Genomic DNA, 21,480 nt, shown 5'->3' on the forward strand with positions numbered 1-21,480 from the left:
GCAGAGGGCTATATATTCGGTGCTTTGCCCACTATCATTACCTCTGTATTATTCCCGTTCAACTTCAGGCAGTGATTGGACATCCATTTTGCTACCCCTTCTAAACACCTAGTAAAATTGAGTGCTGTCAGTTTGTTGTTTCCTGATAATGTCACAATCAGCTGCGTATCATCAGCGAACGATACGATGGTAACATGATGTTTTTCCACTAGCTCTGCCAGTGGTTCCACATATTGATTAAATAACGTGGGACTCAAAATTGATCCCCGTGGGACTCCCTGGGGCAATAAGATACTCTTAGATAATTGTGATTGCTGTAAGACTTGAAAACTATGTGATGAGAGGAAGGATGCCATCCAGCGTAATACAATACCTTCTACACTACATTTCTCTAGTCTGTGCAAAAGCAGTCCATGGGAGACGGTATCGAAAGCCGCATTTAGTCTAACAGGATCATTACAGCTATGAGGTGTGAATGCTAACCTTTGGTTGTAGGTGTTAGTAGTATAAGTACTGTTAAAGTTATAAGTGTTGAAATACTTAGTTCGATATTGTTACCGTGGCAACTTTGCTTTATACTGCAGTATATACCAATATGAAGCCAGTATCTGATTGGCTAATGGCTGTCTTTACAACACTTACAAGGCAGCCATGTAGTTTTCAGCACACTTTCACTGTGTTCTGAGTTAGGGCCTTATATGTAGGTTAAAATTAAGTTTTATATTTGTTCACTACCTATTACCCTTATGTAATGGTTAGAGAAATGGATTCATAATGTTCTACATATTTTGAAAGAAGTTTAAGGAGAACTGCGCTTTAAAAAAATAAACCTTTTTTTAAATATCGCTGTAATTTTCAGGTATTACCACAGTATTCCATAGACCTTTTCTGAAGATTGAAATATGTTAAAAATTGAAAATACACTGTACTACACTACATTTGCAAAATGTAGTGCAGTAAGTGTTTTTTGATTTGTTTTAAATATTTAATTTTTTTATTTATTTTTTAAGTACTGCAGTTCTCCTGAGGCAGAACTCCTTTTGTAAAGGCAGTCATTTGCTCAGATAATGGCTCATCTTTGTTGTGTACAGCCGAACTTCCAGAAAATGCAGTGAGATTCCGTGAAATTTCACGAAAGTACAGTAACAACAGATATCACTTAGTTAATAAGCCTTATAACTATAAAAACGTATTTACCCCACTTTCCTGTAGTATGCAAAAAGATCATCTGCACACCATAAGGTGTGATCCTACCAAATTTCATTATAATCTGACTGGGCGTTTGTCGCTCTGCTTGAATACATAATCTATGGAAAAATGTGTCGGTGCCCAAATGCATTTTGGGACCCCCCTTTTATTTTTGCTCCCCTGAGACCAATCCCCACAAAACTTTCCATACTCTGCGAGTGTGGAAAACGCTATCGGTCTGGAAAATTGTTGTTGTGAAAAATACGTGAAATTTCTATCTCTGGTAACTCTGTAATATATATATTGGATGGCAAAAATATATATATTTTAAATATGGTGCAGTTCCATAGTGTAGGATCAAATCATGTGAGAAAAGTAGTTTCTGATGAATTTGACCATCACTCAGCATCCCATATGTTCTGCTCAAGTTCCACCCCCTTTAAAGTCTTCCCTATTCCCTGCAATGATCACTGTCTGCCCTGAGAAGTATCATGCGTGGGGGAGTATGGGAGGGTTGCAGGCTGAAGCAGGATGTCCCATCTACGGAACATCCTGTGACATGAAATTGTCAGCTGGAGCAGGCCAGGCAAGTTGAACTTTGCTTCAAGTGAAGTTGAGCTTTGGCAGAAACCTTCATCACCATCTCCAAAGTCTGAGTTTTGTGACCTCTTTCAACATCACAGGCACATTTTCAAACGCTGTCTGCTCATGCTAAAAACCTAAAAAGCCTTACCTGTAAAGAGTGGAGATCTCTAAATGCCTTTTCATTGATTCGCTGTATTTCATTACTGTGTAGCATCAAAAGTTCCATCTTGTGTTGCCCAGAAAAATCGTTTTCCGTAATTTCAACCAAGCTGTTGTATCTGCAGAAGAAGACAAAAATAATCAAAATCCAGTTATTTTGACCACTATGTTTCGAGGAAGGCATTTATTCTTTCCATAGCAGACCTTCACAGAGACGTCATCCATGCCCTCCCATTAGAGTGCCTTTGAAATGTGAAACTCTTCACTCTAGCAATAAGAGTAGCCATTGGGTGGTACTGCAAGTCAATTACTGTCTAGTTTGGAGAGTTCACTGCTGAGATGAAGTCAAGAATGCAATTTCAAAACATTTTGTACATACATGTGTTACTCACTTGCACAAGAAGTGGAATCTCTGCTCGTACAACACTATTTATTACTAGCAAATATTAACCACTGGGGAATATCTGCAAATTGGCCAAGTTTTCCTCAGGTTTAACTGTAGAGAAGGGGTGGGGAATATTATTTCCATATAATATAAGTGTTCTGGGAGGAGGTGAACATCCTTAAAAGTGTATATTTTGTGGGTATTTACAAACCTTTGTAATCCCCTTGCATACTTTTCTGCACCTTTAATCCTATGCAGTGGCGTAGCAAGGTCAGGTGGTACCCGGTGCAGAACATTTATTGTCACCCCATGCTTGATCAAATGGCAAAAATATGTGTTTAAAACATATTTTTGCCATTTTGTCACCCCCCTCAGTGATGACACCCGGGGCAGCCCACACCCACCCCACCCGGCTTCCTACGCCCCAGAACCTACGTCTAGTTGTACAGAACCAAGGGTTTATTTGCATGTGAATACTGCTAAACTGATAAACGTACAAAATAAGTCAAAGCAATCCAGACTGACACAACAACACATCATATGTCACTTTTAGTTACTTGGCTGACTCCATGCTATATCTGCTTAAGTGTAATGTGAACTGAAATATTTTATTGCAGAAATATTTATGGGAAGAAAAAAAATAGCAATTTTACCCCGTTGCTTTATTGCATTATGGTGTGTTATACTAGTCATTGCTAGAACAAAATCAGAACAAGCTGAGGGTGTTGGTTAACTGGACTGAAGATCGACCGAATTAAAATTAAGTTGATGCAATCTTACCTGGTGACAGGATTTGAAATATTAGTTGAAAATAAACCTTGCCTTCGTTTTTGAGAGACATCACAAAAAAGTCAATAGGGAAATATATTTTCCTAATTATACAGGACTGTTAATAAATGATGTATTTAACCTGTAAGGATGACAACTGCTAAAATGAGATAACTAATATATTTTATGTAACGTGCTCATCAATTACTAGTTGGAATGTTACTTGAGCTAATTAAGTATTATCAATAATTGTATTCATATGTTGTTTTTTATGTGATAAACTTCATCCAGCATCCGTGTTGCCTCTTGACAAATGATTACCAGCATATTTCATAGTCCACCTTTGGATCACAAATATGGACATGTGAGTACCTCCTAACAATGTTATTGACCATTTGAGGGGTCTTAATCAATGACACCCAGTGCTATAACGTTACCTCTTGTGACAAGCTGTTGTGTTACAAAATAATTATGAAACAAAAAACACGACCCTATTTATTTAACAATTGGTTTCCTTTCACCAGCTGAGCTATTTTTAAATCTCTTATACAGGTGGCTTTAATCCTCTGGCAAGAGCTCGTCATCGCACACCGTACACACCATGGACAGCCGCGACCCATGCAGGTAAGAGCGCGACCCATGCAGGTAAGAGCTGTGGGGCCAGGTGGGGGGCTTTCAACAGAAGATGATGAAAGGATATTATTAATTTGATTTCATTTTCCCTCGTCATCGTCCATTGAAGTCCCCCCCACCCGGCCACAGCACCCAACCACTCTTACCTGCATGGGCCGCGGCTGACTATGCAACACACAGCATACACATCATACAGATATGGAAAGGAGCTTTTACACATCCACTTCTCTTTGAAGCACTGGCTACTGTGTTCCATAATTGATTTTATTTTTTGTAGGTGCTAACAGTTCTTTTAATGCACTTTGTGCACAATCAATTAATAGCTCCCTCACCTCTCAAGTAGCTCCATTGCATCTTGCACAAGCCTTGCCCACATCATGGGATAGCTGGCACAAGCGGTTCAGTTTGCATATGAAGCACCTGCTGGCAAGCACTTCTCACCCAATGCCCCTCTAGATGCCCCAGTTCCCTTTTGTAACCTCACATTCTTGCTGCCATGGGGCTGCTCCTTACACTAGTAGAGCACTTCATTGCCTCCATGTCTCCGCTAATGCCCTGTTTGTTCTCCGCTGCTTGTGAAGACTCACTTCACTGCTGGAGGTCTGATCCTTTCGCCTGCAGAGAGCCCTGCGGTTGTGAGTCTTCCCTGGGGGCAGATTTACTAAAAGTTCACACAACACAGCACGGCAATGGGAGAGAGATGAGCAGTGCCATATCTACAAAGATATAGCACTGTTCAGCTCTTTTCATATGCAGGTGCCCTCGTGGCTGTCTATCACCAACACAGGCATGTATCACAAAGGTGCCTGTGTTGTGGTCAGGATTGGTTTTGAGCAGGAAAGGATCCTTCCTCCAGTAAATCAAATCTCAGGGGCATATCCCTCTTTCCTTGTGTGTCCGAGAAGGGAGCACCCCTGAAAGAGGAAGTAACCAGGAAAAATGAAGATATTTCCAGAACAGAATACCCAGGCACAACCCCACGGCCCCGCAACACTGGACCCCATGCCCCGCTACCCTGACGGACCCACTCGCTCCTCTCACTGCCCGCATGACCCAGCCCACCCCCCCTACCTCCCCCGCTAAGGCACCAAGCAAACTACCTGCCCCGGTCCCAAGCCAGGCGACCCCAGCCCACCCCAACCTGCCCCAGCGGCAAGAAACGGCAACCAGGACCCGGGAGAGAACCCTTGAGGATGGAGGGGTGGAGGGTGGGGGGGCGTTAGAGGGGGCCAGGAGCGACCACTCACCTTAAAACAGCATCCGGGCAGCACTGCTCATCAGGTCAAAGGGGGGGGGGGAGGATCCGACCACGGGGCCGGCCAGGGGTCATAGGAGATTCGGATTTTATGGTCTCTTAAAGCAAAACGAAGCACCAGTTACATTGTACAAAGACACATACACTTTTTTTGTTATGCACAGGGAGAGTAAGGGATTTGCCCAGAATCACAGGATGTTGGAGCCGGTGCCCAGACTCGAACACGGTTCCCCAAATAAAAAAAGCGAGCTCCGGCTGATCACCACCATCTTCCTCCGAGGCGAAGCAGAAATGCCTCGGAGAAAGGCAGCGTCATTTTGGGATTGAGGGGAGTGTTTTTCTTTCTCTCCTCTTCCCATTGGCTGGAAGGTAAAATCCCAGCCAATGGGAAGAGGAGAGAAAGAAAAGAGAAAGAAAGTAAAAAACACACCCCCTCAATCCCAAAAAGACGGGGCTTGAACAGAGTGATGCCCCTCTCCTCCAATGGCTGGCCTCCGTTTAGGAACCAGCCAATGGAGAAGAGGGGCGGGTTCAAGCCCCACTCTCTAAAACATCAGTTTTCTCCCAGCGAGTCTGCGCAAGATCAGCCTTCGCTAGGCGAAACCTAAAAAAGGAACAAATGATGGACAGAATGCTGAACAATGCAAACATTCACTCCTAGTCACAAAGGTTTGGGTTTAATCCATTTTTCTTTTGCTCACAATGCTACCCCAGTTTGGACCCACCCATATGCAAATAAGGCTTGACCCTGTGCCTCTTGGGAACAGGCCAGCCCGAACTGAAAAGCCAAGTCCTCCCTGAACTAGAAACAAGAATCCTGAGTCCAGTTTCAGGGCATCACCTCTCATGAACCAGGCTAGCTGGAGTCCAGTGGGGCAGTGAGCATGGGAGCCACGTCTGGGCATACCCTTCCAACTTAGGGCGAAAAATGCAAAAAGAAGTTCAGGCTGGACTGTTCTTATGGGGTACAGGGTCAGGACTGATTTGCATATTGCTGGGTTTAAACTAGAATGGCATAGGGAGCAAATAAATGATGGATTTTGGCTCAAATCCCTGAACTGGTGTGAATATTTGACAATAGCCTATTGCATTTGCATCCACACACACAGAGACTTACACACACAGAGACACACACAAGCCCCCCCACACAGAGCCAGATACACACAGGCCCCCCCCACACACACAGAGCCCAACACACACATAGCGCCCCACACACACACACACAGAGCCCCCCACACACACAGAGCCCCCCACACACACAGAGGCCCCCCCACACACACAGCGCCCCCCACACACACAGAGCCCCCCACACACACACAGCCCCCCACACACACAGAGCCCTCCACACATACACAGAGCCCCCCACACAGATCCCCCCACACACACAGAGCCCCCCCGCACACACAGAGCCCCCCCACACACACACAGAGCCCCCCCCCACACACACAGAGCCCCCCCCACACACATACACAGAGCCCCACAAACACAGAGCCCCCCACACACACACACACAGAGCCCCCCACACACAGAGCCCCACACACACACATACAGAGCCCCCCAAACACACAGAGCCCCCCCACACACACACACACAGAGCCCCCCCACACATGCAGAGCCTCACACACACAGAGCCCCACACACACAGAGCCCCCGACACACACACACACAGAGCCCCACACACACAGAGCCCCACACACACACACATGCACAGAGTCCCACACACACACACAGAGCCCCCCCACACACACAGAGCCCCGCACACACAGAGCCCCACACACACACACAGAGCCCCCCCACACACACAGAGCCCCAAACACACACAGAGCCCCACACACACAGAGCCCACCACACACACACAGAGCCCCCCACACATGCAGAGCCCCACACACACAGAGCCCCACACACACAGAGCCCCCGACACACACACACACACACAGAGCCCCACACACGCAGAGCCCCACACACACACATGCACAGAGTCCCCCACACACACACAGAGCCCCTCACACACACACAGAGCCCCCCCCACACAGAGCCCCCCCACACACAGAGCCCCACACATGCAGAGCCCCACACACACACATGCACAGACTCCCACACACACACACAGAGCCCCACACACACAGAGCCCCACACACACAGTCCCACACACACACACAGAGCCCCCCACACACAGAGCCCCCCCACACACACAAGCCCCCCACACACAGAGAACCCCCCACACACAGAGTCCCCCCACACACACAATAACCCTGCTATGTCACGTTTGCTCTTGCGCTCGAGTGTCTGCCAGTTACTGCATCTACCTAACCTTGCTACAGCTCGCATGCGCTCCGGCATCCTCCCCTCTCGCATGTGCTCTGAAATCATCACTCCCCCTCCCCTGCTTGGAAAAGCCGTGACGAAGAGCGGCCTGCACCCCCCCTCATGCCTGCCCCGACCCCCACCCTAGAAGCACCGTAGTGAGCCCCGCAAGCAGGCCCACCTCGACATGGCCCATTATGAGCACAACGCCCTAGTCGCGCCGCACCCCCCTGGCTGGCGGAGCTCCGGCCCAAGATCAGGTGAAGTTCCCAGGCCCACAGGGCCCTACAAGGCAAGGGAGGGGGCAACCAGGGCAGGGGGACACGGGGCACCGAAAACAGGGAACGCCAACATCCCCCCCACGAGCCCGCAACTGAAGGATAGCCGCACTGGGCCCAGGCCGCACGTCCCCAACAGGGCCTACCCCACCAGTGCGACACCCACCCAGGGACCGCCCCCCCCCAACCCCGGAGCCCACCCCACACACCCAGAACAGAACACCCAGGCACAACCCCACGGCCCTGCAACACCGGACCTCATGCCCCGCTACCCTGACGGACCCACTCGCTCCCCTCACGGCACGCATGACCCGGCCCACCCCCCCTTCCTCCCCCGGCTAAGGCACCGAGTAAACTACCCGCCCCGGTCCCAAGCAAGGTGACCCCAGCCCACCCCCACCTGCCCCGGCGGCAACATACGGCAACCAGGACCCAGGAGAGAACCCTGGAGGATGGAGGGGGGAGGGGGGGGGCTAGAGGGGGCCGGCAGCAACCACTCACCTTAAAACAGCATCCGGGCAGCACCGCTCGTCTGGTCAAAGGGGTGGGGATCTGACCACGAGGCCGGCCAGGGGTCGTAGGAGATTCGGATTTTATGGTCTCTTAAAGCAAAACTAAGCACCAGTTACATTGTACAAAGACACATACATTTTTTTTGTTATGCACGGGGAGATTAAGGGATTTTCCCAGAATCACAGGATGTTGGAGCCGGTGCCCAGACTCGAACACGGTTCCCCAAATACAACAAGCGAACTCCGGCTGATCACCACCATCTTCCTCCGAGGCGAAGCAGAAATGCCTCGGAGGAAGGCAGCGTCATTTTGGGATTGAGGGGCGTGTTTTCCTTTCTCTCCTCTTCCCATTGGCTGGAAGGTAAAATTCCAGCCAATGGGAAGAGGAGAGAAAGAAAAGAGAAAGAAAGTAAAAAACACACCCCTCAATCCCAAAAAGACAGAGCTTGAACGGAGTGATGCCCCTCTCCTCCAATGGCTGGCCTCCGTTTAGGAAGCCAGCCAATGGAGAAGAGGGGCGGGTTCAAGCCCCACTCTCTAAAACATCCGTTTTCTCCCAGCGAGTCTGCGCAAGCGCAGCCTTCGCTAGGCGAAACCTAAAAAAGGAACAAATGATGGACAGAATGCTGAACAATGTAAACATTCACTCCTAGTCACAAAGTTTTGGGTTTAATCCATTTTTCTTTTGCTCACAATGCCACCCCAGTTTGGACCAAATCCCAGAACTAGTGTGAATATTTGACATTGTTCAACATTCTGTCCATCAATTATTCTTTTTGCATTCGTCACCCCAAGTGGGACGGGTATGCCCATACGTGAGCCCAGTGCCCTCGATGCCACTGGAGTCAAGATAGCCTGGATGGTAAGGAGTGAAACCCCAAAACCGGTCCCAGGATGCTTGTTTCCGGGTCTACAAAGGACCTGGCATCTTTGTTCTGGTTGGACTGTTCCCATGGGGAACAGGGTCAAGACTCTATTTGCATATGGCTGGGTTTAAACTGGAATGGCATGGGGAGCAACAAACAATGGATTTAGGCCCAGATCTCTGTACGGGGGCAAATGTTTGACATTGTTCAACAATTGTTCTTTTTGCATTTGTCACGCTGAGTGGGATGGGTTCTGTGTTCTCCATGCCACTGGATTCAAGCTAGCCTGTCTGCTGAGGGGTGAAACCCCAAAACCGGTCTCAGGATGCTCGTTTCTGGTCCAGGGAGAACCTGGCCTGGCAGTTCGTGCTGGACTGTTTCCATGGGGAACAGGGTTAAGACGGATTTGCATATGGCTGTGTATAAACTGGAATGGCATGGAGAGACAAAAAACTATGAAATTAGGCCCAGATCGCTGTACTGAAGTGAATATTTTATATTGTTCAACATTCAGTCCATCAATTGTTCTTTTTGCTCATGTATATTAATGAGGCAGGATTCCACATGTGAACTCTTGTAAGTGGGTGTGGATGAAAGGATGATGCCTGAAAGGGTCAGCTGACCCCCAACACTGTGTAAAGATTTACAAAATGCCATAATTGCAGCATTCTTTTTCACTGGGGAGAGTGTATAGCAGTTTTTATGACTACTGCATGTTCTTTCTGATGTCCTTGCCCATGCCTCAGCAGACCTTCACAAAATGGAATCTGCCTCTCATGAATAACTTCCACTTTGAAAATGGATACCACCCGATTTCAACATTGTTAGAATCAATGGTTTTAAACCACTTTTGTAATGGCAAAGGATTGATACATATTTTTGCTATTCACTTTCCGTCATAGTTTTCCTTCAATTCGGAAAGACAGGCAATGTGGTCATTGACGGTTGCAAAGTCATTCCGGACTCACAACATTTCTTTTTTGGTTTGTCGCTAGCCAACATCTTTTGATTTTAGCAAAATTATTTATGTATAATATACTTTCCAAAATGGGCTTTCAGCCAGTTCTTTTCATCCATTAGCTTATTGTTGCGTTATTCACATTATTCTTCCACCCACTACAGAATACAGCATGGGCAGTGGGTCAGTCCACTCATCCATTGGCTAACTTCACTATGAGTTGTGCCATTCTTCTCTTTCAGAAGGAGCACATACACACACAATAATTTGCTTGAGTGGTAAAGACTACTATTGCAATTTGAGCTTTTTGAGACCAATGTGGGTACTTTTTTAATATTAGAGCGGGATTGGCAGCTCCCACAACAAAGTTTTATAAACACCATGGCAAAACAAAAGAAGCAATGGGAAAGCCAAAGGGCTGGCAGCCAACGTCAGAGTGAATGGATTTGCTAATGCTTGTTTATAATTGATGTTATTACTATTGCAAAGCTTGCAAAAACCTTTAATACTTTTTTAAACTATTTTATTCAGATTTTGGTGTTTAAGAATACAAAAACAATACAATGAACCGGACATAAATATAGCAAAAGCACAATGAACTTCTGATATAGCCAATATGACTGTGCTTAAAATGTACTTCAGCGTAAACAAGAGAGAACCAAGTATAACAGTACAAAACAATGACAAGCATGGTTATGTCATATAAAAAAGAGCAGATGAGGACAACCATGAGGGGAATCTATGGTCCTCCAGTGAATAAACATATCCTCCCAGGGACTTCAGGTATGTGCAGAAGCCCAGTGAGCAGCACAGGTCCTTAAGTGTAATGGAGCATATCGGGCAAAGGGGAGAATCTCTCCAGGGTGTCTTGTGTCATTCCTTGTGCCTTCTTTAAAGGTATGGATAAAGTCATACTATGAGGTGGCAATTGGACACTTGCACAATCCCCTTGCTTTCTCTATGCAACAAGAGCACCTCAACTTTGCTCAGTGAATCACAGTATCATGCCATCAGGATACACCTGGTAAAGAAGGGGCATTCCATTTCTTTGTAATCAGTCGTCTGGCCAGAAGGACGACCTGGGCCAAAAGTCTGATTTCTACCTTTGCTGGACTTGGAGTATTGACATTAGCCTAGTATGCTGCACTCCAAGTTGTGTAACTCAAGACATATCCTGTTGTGGCAGTCAACATAGAGAAGATCTCCCTTCAATATGCAATCACTATGGGCATTCCCAGAACACGTGTTTAATGCCCGCATCAGGCTCATGACAGCATGGACACACCGAGCTAGCGGATGCATAGATTTGCCCTAATTTAGCATGAGTCATGTAGTCACGGTGGAGGATATTATGTTGACGGTGGTGTATATTATGTTGAGCATACTGGAATCTAGCATTGTTGTGAAAACTGTTGATACATGTGGGCCTTTGAATGGTTTAGAATGGACAGCAAGAAAGATAACACGAAGGATCCACAAATTTCTTAAAAGCAAATTTTTTTCGCTAATGAATTTTCCATAAATTGGAAGACGATTAGAAATTCAGTAGACTTCCCAGGTCTTGAACACTTGGGGCCTCATTTATGAAAAGTGATGCATCGCTGCGTGAAAACAGCGATGCGTCACTTGTCACTGCGCCCTCCTTGCGACACCAATGATGCGTCATATTTACAGTATGACGCATTATGGTGCAAGGAGTTACAGATACGTCAGTATTTCTGACGTATCTGTATGGCGCAAAAGTGACGCATTGCTGGAGTGTGTCACAAAAGTGACGCAACTCCAGCAATGTATCCTTTCACATGTGGCAAGCCCCGTGTGAAAGGGCCTGCGTCAGTCTTACGCCTGCTGTGTGTCCTAGAAGTGGCGCAGTGAAATCACATAGATTTCACTGCGTCACTTCTACGATCCTTTCTTGCGTCAATACGCCCCCCCTTGCATACATTATACCTGGCGCAGGTATAATGTGGCGCAAGGGTTTACAAAGTGACGCATCTACCTAGATACGTCACTTTGTAAATGTGGCGCAACAAGGCGCATTTTTTACCCTGCTGGTGCGTCACAAAAAGTGACGCACCGGCGGCGTAAAAGTGACGCATAGCCTCATAAATGAGGCCCTTAGATTTCACAGGTGCAAGAGTAATTTTGCACTTACATTTACATCAACATATGGACCGACTAGTCAATTAGTGTAAACGTTATGGCAAAATTACACAGGCAGCAGTTCATTCAATGGCATATGAAAGTTGGAACAGTGTCAAAGTTGTTGTGGGAGGTGAGTAAAAAATTATGGCTGCAAGGATTCAATGTAGTCCGACCTTGGCAGCTATTTTTCACTAGAATGTCCCGTCCATCTGACCAAACTGATACATACACGAAAGTGGAACATTGGTTCACTTAAGCACAAACATGAAAAATTATTACACTCGGACATTTCACAATTCTGAAATGCTAAATGACCAACAGCCATTAGTTAAAAAAGAAGAAACACGAAAAGTCCTCCAGGGAAAAAGAAGGCTCGCCAACTGAAAATGTAATTGAATAGTGGATTTATTCACCCCTCCAGACTCTCATTGATTGTGTTTGGGACTATTTCGTGGTTAGTGTGCAGAAATATTACTGTGTTTTCATTATTATTTTGGTGACATAGATAGTGGAGGGAAAAGATGAATCGAGATTAAAAGTATCTACATAAATCATAAGAAAAGCATTGAACAACACCATCATACATAAAATTAAACAACGTATGCAGAGATGGACTCTTGGACGAAGCATGCATGGATAGTTGCGTGAATGAATACATTAACAAATTGAATGAATGAGTTATTTCTGTAAATCAATATATTAACAAATGAATGAATGAGTTCATATTTCAGTTGAACTAATATCACAATATTAGAAGGATATCCATCTAATCATAATCCTGGGTGAGGAGATCAAATATAGAAGCAGGATTCCAACCCCGTGTGGGTGCAGCTACCCATTTGGGGATTCACAAACGTTTTTCAGGTAATGTCTAGAAAGCAGTGAAAGTCGTGCGTTTCCAGGCATACTCGAGGAAACGTATTCTGATTTCCATTTTTGCCTGTAAGAATGTACTGAACACACATAGATGTTTCCATTCAAATATATGATTAAGCACTTGCTAATATTTTTGTCAGTTTCTTTCCATGGGGAAAATACCTCTTATCCTGCATCACTACAATTTTTGTAAGTGTTGAATTCCCTTTCACCAGCTGGAAAATGATGTATTCCTTTCTTCGACAGGAGTAAACCTCCAAGATTTTCCAGTGTGGCTATATATCATTACCTTGAATGAATAGCAGTGCTTAAGAATTGTAGCAATTTCAAGAACACTTTTGAGCCTCACTCCCAGATTACCTACTTGTAGTTTTTCATAGTTCTTATTCCTACTCTTCTTTACCACAGTGCTTAGCTATGACATTGAATCCACCTCTAGGTATGGAAACAGACTAATGCCACACATTCTAAAATGTATCCCCTACTCAGCATGAAATGTTATGCACAACATATAAGCTATCATGTAATACTCCTTTAATTTTATTGAAATAACCTAAAAGGCTGATGGCCACTCACCGGGGTGAGAGGTCTGGATATAATTGTTGGGATATGGAAAAGTGGGACATGGAGAAATGATGACTACCAGAAAGTACTCTAGGGAATCCCTGTACATTCCTCTTCATTGCTCCACTCCTAAACACGAGGCAGAGTAAATCATGAACACACCTTCGACCTGATGTGGCGAAGCAAAAACACACCAAGACAAAAGATGCTGCAAAACAAATTGTGAATTTTACTCTAAGACATTAAGAATTCCAGAACTGGATGCTGCCCAAGAGAGAACACAATTCATCCAATATGCTTGTGGAAGTAACAACTATCAAGTTAGCCATTCATATAACTGTAGACCAGATGGTTTCAGAGATTCAAAATCTGTCACTTGAAGGCATGTATCATCAAATACAGAACCTAAGGTGTTGGTGGAAAACAGGAATTAAAAAAAATATAAATATCACTTACACAAGCCACCCCACAGCTCCCCTGTAGCTTACCCTCGCCACCAGATTCCCTTGTTGCCCACATTTATGTCCACTACAGATGAAATGACGATACATCCAATCATAATGGGAAGCAATTCTGAAAATAGCTTAAAACTGAAGGAAACTTAAAACAGCAGTGGTAAAAGTCGTGCTTAGATCACGAGTCATGGAACACCATGTGAGACTAATAGTATAGCTGTAAGGTGGACTTTCTTTCAGGCTGATGGATGTCAAAGTCTGGTTCCCTAAGAGAACTAAATGTTGTAGCCTCTCCTACATTAATAATTTGCAAGCTTCGTTTTCCAAATTATTCTATGTACTCTATTTTGCATGTATTTTCTACTTACTGCTTTACTTTACAAGGGACACTGTCTTATTGTTTGATTTAAAGATATTCATAGTGCATGTGTCAACCCCAAGTGTGGAGGAGGGAACACATGGAGAAGGAATATCTAGCATACTGAGAGGTGGCCCCTGTAGCTGCTGGGGTTTTGCCTTTGAGGTGGCATCTTCAGTCACGGGAAGAACCTACACAAGTAAAATCCAGACTCAGCAACTCCACTATTCTTGTGCAGTATGGCGGAATGGCCAGCAGTAAATGTGGATAGTTGAAATGTGCCACAGTGGGGATATTACCCACAATCAGGCATCTCTTACTTGTGATGAGGGTTCTCTCTGCACGTTAGGGACACCAGACTGCAGTTTCTGCAGAATTCTTCCATATTGACACCACCGAAATTGGAGACAGAACTGTCACCATAAATCAGGTGGTTGGTCAACCATCAGTTTTGACAGAATTAACCCTGATCTATTATGCACCAGATAGAAGTGTTAGTGGAGGCCTTGCCATCAGATCCGCCACCCTCCCTCTGTCCTCTGAAGGGGGCGATGTAAAACAGGGTGACCACATGATATTTCAGTCATCCATTGGTGGAAGGCTATTTTTAGGTTTCTATTCAGGTTATATGTAATCAAAAGTCAGTCTGTTGCTCAAATATCGGTTCACCGATGGATGTATCTTTAGCTATTAAGCATAGAGGGCTTGTAGATGGTTATGCATCCCATTTTCACCTTTTTCATCTGTGTATTCTTAACCATTAGCTTTTAAGCTCCAATGTCTGCTTCCATCTCGAGATCTTTGACTTTAGTCATTTTTGTTCTGCATTGTAATTGTTTGGCGCTTGCATTTTGTAGGCTACTTTTGCAATTACATTGCCACTGATTCGTATGAGGTCCCGCCCTATAGATGCTGATTTTCTTTTAAAGCTATGTTTGCTTTGAGAGGCACAACATTGGATTCAACTAGCAGAGTGCTACCACAGACAACATCTAGGGGTGTCAAATGGTCACAGTTGCTGTCCCTATGTTAGACCTGGCCCTTTTGACAGGTTTATCCCCAAACTTTTTGTAAACTGCTATGTTGACCTGACAAGTGCACCCACTTGCCAGGCCCAAACCTTCTATTTCCTTACATGTAAGGCACCACTAAGGTAGGCCCAAGGTACCCCGATGGGCAAGGTGCAATGTATGTGAAAGGTAGGACATGTACTAGTGTGTGTGACATGCCCTGATAGTGAGATACTGTGTAATTTGTTTTCACTGTTGAAAGGCTATCTGTCCCATAGACTTATCATTGGTGTTGCACTGTAACATTTTTACATGCATAACTTGCATTAGGGACAAGATGGGAAAATTAAGTTTTGACTGTCTGAACTCAGAATTTATTAACACGCCTTTTGGTGAAGGTGGTTTTTAAATCCTGTGTTTGAAAATGCCACATTTAGAAAATGGGCATTTTCTTCCTTCACAATTCTGTGTGTCTCTCGCTGTTTGTATATTCAGCGTCTGGTGTGTGAATGACAGGAGCTGAGATGTGCATTCACTCTAGACATGTACTGGGGGTTGAGGTGTACCCTGCCTTGCCTGAATAGACCTGGTCTGCATTTAGAGTAGAGGGAGGAGTTGTGGTTACACCTTAATAGCCTGCGTCTTCTTTTGCACAATGCTGTCTTCGCTCCCTGTGGTCATGCTGCACCAGTGAATTCAGAACTGGTTTGGACTGGGTTCAGAGACCCTGGCCATGAAGAGAACAAAGGCAAAATGTGGTATAAGTATTACACCTAAAACCCCAGGACTTTGGATTACCTCTAGAAACAAGAGGGCCCTGCCAAGAAGAAGAGCTGAGTGACTGTAAGGAAGAGTACTCCCCCTTTGTTGCGTGCTGTGTGGGGTTGGCTTGCAGTTGCTGCTTCTGTCTGAGGTGAAGGGAAAGTACTGACTCTTTTTGCCCGGCTGCTTGTGAAGAATCTCCAAAGGTTTGTGTGTGCTGGCCTCCTGTTGGAAGTCTCAGGGATACAAAAGACTTCAAGAAAAAACATGTGCTAAAATCTATAATGGACCTCCCTGAAGCAGGAGAAGGACTGGACTGTTCTTTGCCCCTTTTTCTTTGCAAAAAAGAACGCTGTAAAAGAAGCTGTAAAGAGCGCTGCCTCTGTTTTGAGGTGAGAAAGCAAGACACACAATTGATGGACGGAATGCAGAATGATTCAATCCATCATTCTTTTGCTCACCATGCTACCCTAGTTTAGACCTGGCCATATGAAAATCAAATCAGTCTTGACCCTGTGCCTCATGGGAACAGTCCAGCCCAAACTGCCAGCCAGGTCCTCCCTGGACCAAAAACAGGTCCTCACTGGACCAAAAACAAGCATCCTAGAACCGGTTTCAGGTGGCCATAGGCAAATCAGTCTTGCCCCTGTTCCTCATGGGAACAGTCCAGCCCGAAATGCCAAGCCAGGTCCTCCCTGGACCAGAAACAAGCATCCTAGGACCAGTTTCGGGGTTTCACCCCTTTTCAGCCAGGATAGCTTGAAGCTGGTCCTAGAATGCTTGTTTCCAGTCCAGGGAGGACCTGGCCTGGCAATCAGGGTCAAGACTGATTTGCATTTGGCTAGGTCCAAACTGGAATAGCATTGTGAGCAAAAAAAACTATGGATTTAGGTCCGGATCTCTGTACTGGGGTGAATGTATGACATTGTTCTACATTCTGTTCATCAATTGTTCTTTTTGCATTTGTCACCCGAGAGGATGGGTATGCCCAGACGTGGGTCCCGTGCTCACCATGCCACTGGAGTCAAGCTATCCTGGCTGATTAGGGCTGAAAGCCCGAAACCGGGATGCTTGTTTTCAGTACAGGGAGGACCTGGCCTGGCAGTTCGTGCTGGACTGTTCTCATTGGGTGCAGGGTCAAGACTGATTTGCATATGGCTGGGTCCAAACTGGAATGGCATGGTGAGCAGAAAAACAATGTATTTAGGCCCAGATTTCTGTTCTGGGGTGAATGTATGACATTGTTCTGCATTCTGTCCATCAATTGTTCTTTTTGCATCTGTTGTGGGGTGGGCTGGCCTGAAGTTGCTAGTCCCATCTGAAGCAGGAAAAAGGCCTAGGCTGGTTCCTAACGCACTCCCCACAACTAGCACATGAGGAGCGCTCCACCTTTCTTTCTCTGTGAGGTGCCATGAAGCGCAGGGTGTGCACTTCATTTTTTGCCCCTTAATTGGGTCCGGAAGCACCTGGCAGGGGTGGAGTGTTAACATAAGGATCAGCGCGAGGCTGATTCCCTGTTCATGCTGGCGGGTCAACGCTGATCCTAGGACCCAGATAACATGCCAGAACCAAGAAGAGTGTCCTGCTCCCGCCAGAACCAAGAAGAGTGTCCTGCTTCCTCATGCTGCCTTCACCGGCAGGAGAGAGAGGGTGTGTCCAGCCACCACAGAGGCCGCAGCCGGAAGGTGAGCCCTGAGCCTTGCGAGGGCTCAGAACCAACACAAGCAACGGCCGGGATCCTTGGACCAGGTGGGGGGAAGGACCAGGTGAGGTCTCCCCCTCCATGCTGTTCCCTTCTAGTGCACATATGGGACTGGAGAGCGACGAGGGCTTAGACTCTGGTGGAGGTGCCCCGATCGGCCTCACTGCGGAGCAGCACCGAGGACGATGAACATCAAGTGAGTGGCTGCGGCTGCTCTGCAAAGTTGGGGCAGCTGACTTAGGTCATTCTGTCTACGGGGAACCCAGCGAGGTCTCCCCAGCAATGGTGGCATTTTGGGAAGATTACCCCCCTTGCTGCAGTCGGAGGCATGGCTGGCCCCATTGCCTGGACAGAGTGCTGGCCACAGCCTCATCGATCTTGGCAGCTGCACCACGTGTCTGTGGCCGGCTGCCACTTGGTTTGGGGGCACAACTCTGCCCGAGGGGCATTTCTGGGAGAGTCCTTGATGGAGGCCTCCACTAATACTTGAGGAAGTGGGTATTTGTTGATATTGTGCATGATGCCTAACTTCAATGACTGTATGTGCCCTGATATTATGATGACTGGTGCAAACTTATAAGTGGTTACCTGATTTACTACCTCTAATTTCATGACAATTGCCAACTGGCAGAGTGAATATTGATTTATGGACACATGGTATATGTGTTTACATGCATTTTTGATGAAAAGGGTCTAGCGACGCAGCAACTGGTGTTATGTGGTATAATATGTTATATGCCTTCTCTTTGACAAGTGCCTAGTGGCACAGTAACTCATGTTATGTCATCTAAAGTACCTTACATGCTACACATTGATTTATGGTCTAAGGTGTGTTATGTGTCAATAATATAAAGGATATTTTCTTTTATGGGGTGCCTAGTTTGTCACTGGTGTGTGTGTTGCGCAAATGCCTTACACATTGCCTCTGGGATAAGCCTGACTGCTCTGCCAAGCTACCACAGGGATGAGCAGGGGTTATCTTGGGTGTGTAACTCCCTTACCCTGACTGGGACTGGTGGGTTGTGCCCTAGCCAACCAGAAACCTCATTTCTAACACCCTACTTGACATTTGCAGGTCATAAGATTGCCAAATCTACCCCTCTTTTCAGTAGTCAAGGAAATAGCTGATGAAATAGAAAGTACACAGAATGCTAACAGCTCTATTTACGGTCTACAGTTTTCGTTCCTTGCCTTCTGCAAGTCCCTGAATAGTAAATAAGAGGCTCTTGTGCGGCTTTGAGTGGGATTACTATGTCAAATATGTGATGCCATCAGGTATCAAAGGGCATGCTCTTTCACTTCTCAGCTACATCTGACATTTTGATCATTCAGCATGCATGCTCATTACTTTCATACTGGGCAAGGGTTTGCAAAGTTGCTTAGATTTTTTTTAACGCAGATTTACAAATTAATCTTAGACTGTTTGTATACTTTACATAGTTAGTGACACTCTCTAAGGAATCCAAACAAAACTTTGGGGAGTATAATGCTATCCACTTTTTGTAAGAAACATCTGTAAGCAAAGATGGGCAAAGTTGCGAAACATGTCAAACTGAAGATTTCCAACATTATCCAAACCCTGTACTGACTGGTTAACACATTCTCTTTGATGCTGTTTTCAAATTCTAATTCTGTAACTCCGCTTTCCAGTTATGCAAGAAGGTCTCCAGGAAAAAAAGTACTAATCACTTTGCAAAAATTAAAAAATTATATTACTTTACTTATATTAAAAACAAGTCACTTGCAGGATCATTTGTAACATGCAACCCTGCACTACATTTCTTAGTAACCTGCAAAATGTTAGCAAAAAAATGTATGTTTTGCTCGTGTATCTATTTGAATGGTTAAATTTCACGTCTGGGAATAATATCTGGGGGCATGTTTGTATTAAATAAGTCAGAATTATTGTTTCCCTACCCAAATAAAGATAATGTTGTTCCTTACACATGATAAATTCGACACTTGCAACATAGAACAATCGTTTCTTTTTAAATATTCAGCAAATAAACCTAATAGATTGATAGATCAAAACAGAGCAGGTGACTCAAAGATGTGATGGACACAAATAGATAAAAGGAAATAAAGATGTCCAACCAATGAGATATTATTAATCAAGTGACTTTTCTGTTGTAAAAAAGGTTCATTCAGAGATATTAAAGAAGTGAGAATTAACTAGGGTGATGCATTTTTTAAATAAAGTATTTTTGCACCGAGGACCAGATCCCACTGGAGAAAATAAAACTGGTGTAAATAGATACTCCCTCAGATTTCAGTCCAGACGGACTCCACGGGAGCCATATTGTATGTGAACATTAATAGGCGAAATCATGCCATATTTCAAAGGAGAGGAGCTGCTGTTGCAAATCACAACACCCCTAATGTCTAATGTGTTGCAAGTTAGCAAATCATGTGATTTAAAGAAACCTGATATTTTCTCAAGAGGGCTTAAGAAAAAATACTTTTTTTCGCCTTCATTTTGGACACCAGAGAGCAACATATCAATTTAAAAAATAAGATAAGGGACATATCGTGGAATTCACAATTTGGGTATGGATGGTAATGTAAAACACATTTATTGAGTGTAGTAAGCAAAATATTACAGTATGAAAAGCTCAGTGAAGTGTGAACTGATATTTAAGTTGAGTCCATAAATGCTTCCCTTTGGAATACAAAGCAGTGTCTTACTCTTAAAGGATAACATTTCAAAACATGTTCAATTATTTAATGTTCCTTATACAGCCAACTTAAAGTGAACAAAAGAAAACTCAGACGTCACCCTACAGTGCAAGGAAATTTCTTCAAAAAGTTGGTTTGGAGGTCCTTTGCACAACTTGAATAAACTTAGAAGATTGTACTTCCAATTGTTTGACCTACATTTCACTGTCGGATGACTGTTTTTGTATTTAGAGAGCACTTGGCAGGGATCTTCATGTTGTGAAGAAAAAGCCACTGACATTGTGATTCCTTTTACAGCACTGATGATTTGCCGAGTGGGGAATATGCTTAAAGTGCAAGTTTACCACAAGATGACACACTCAGAGTCCTTGAAACTGCCCTCGCCAACACGGACTGGCCATACCGCACTTCCACTGAATTTGTATGGGAGTGTACCAAATTCGCATTAAAAGAAAACTTTTTCGAATTCGAAAACAAACTGTACCTACAAACATATGGCACATCCATGGGGAGCGTTTTCGGTCCTAGCATAGCAGGGCTGTATGTGCATCATTTTGAATCCCGGCACCTCTTCAACAACAACGTGGCCATACGTCCAGAAATCAAATTCTATAAGAGATACATCGATAACCTCTTTTTGATCTGGGAGGGCAATACAGAGTCACTAAACAACTTCTGCGAATGGCTGAACACCTGTGATCAGAACCTGAAATGTACCCACAGCCATGACAAACAGAAAACCACCTTCCTGGACCTAGATATTGAGGCAACAGCAGGTACGCTCAAGAGCAAAACGCTTTACAAACCCACAGCTTTGAATTCACTCTTACATTTTTCAAGCTTCCACCCAAGGCCTCTGAGAGAAAATTTGCCTTATGGACAATTCTTGAGATTACGACGCAATTGCAGTGAGATATCTGACTACAAAGTGCAGGCCAAAGAACTAACCATCAAACTAAGTCAGAGAGGTTATCCCAAACAAATCACAGAGAAAGGGCAAAAACGTGCTAAGAACCAAAATCCTGAGAGACTCATTGATGC

General features: G+C 44.9%; 1 protein-coding gene across 1 annotated transcript in view; it reads right to left on the reverse strand.

The window, feature by feature from the left end:
• Nucleotides 1-21,480, reverse strand: part of IGSF10 (immunoglobulin superfamily member 10) — a 191,702-nt gene that overhangs the window by 64,703 nt on the left and 105,519 nt on the right. The window contains exon 3 of the mRNA XM_078667431.1: nucleotides 1,922-2,051. Coding sequence (XP_078523557.1) covers nucleotides 1,922-2,051 — 130 coding nt within the window. The remainder of the gene's footprint in view (nucleotides 1-1,921; nucleotides 2,052-21,480) is intronic.

The sequence above is a fragment of the Lissotriton helveticus genome, chromosome 11 (genome assembly GCF_964261635.1).
Source record: "Lissotriton helveticus chromosome 11, aLisHel1.1, whole genome shotgun sequence".
NCBI classification, from domain to species: Eukaryota; Metazoa; Chordata; class Amphibia; order Caudata; family Salamandridae; genus Lissotriton; species Lissotriton helveticus.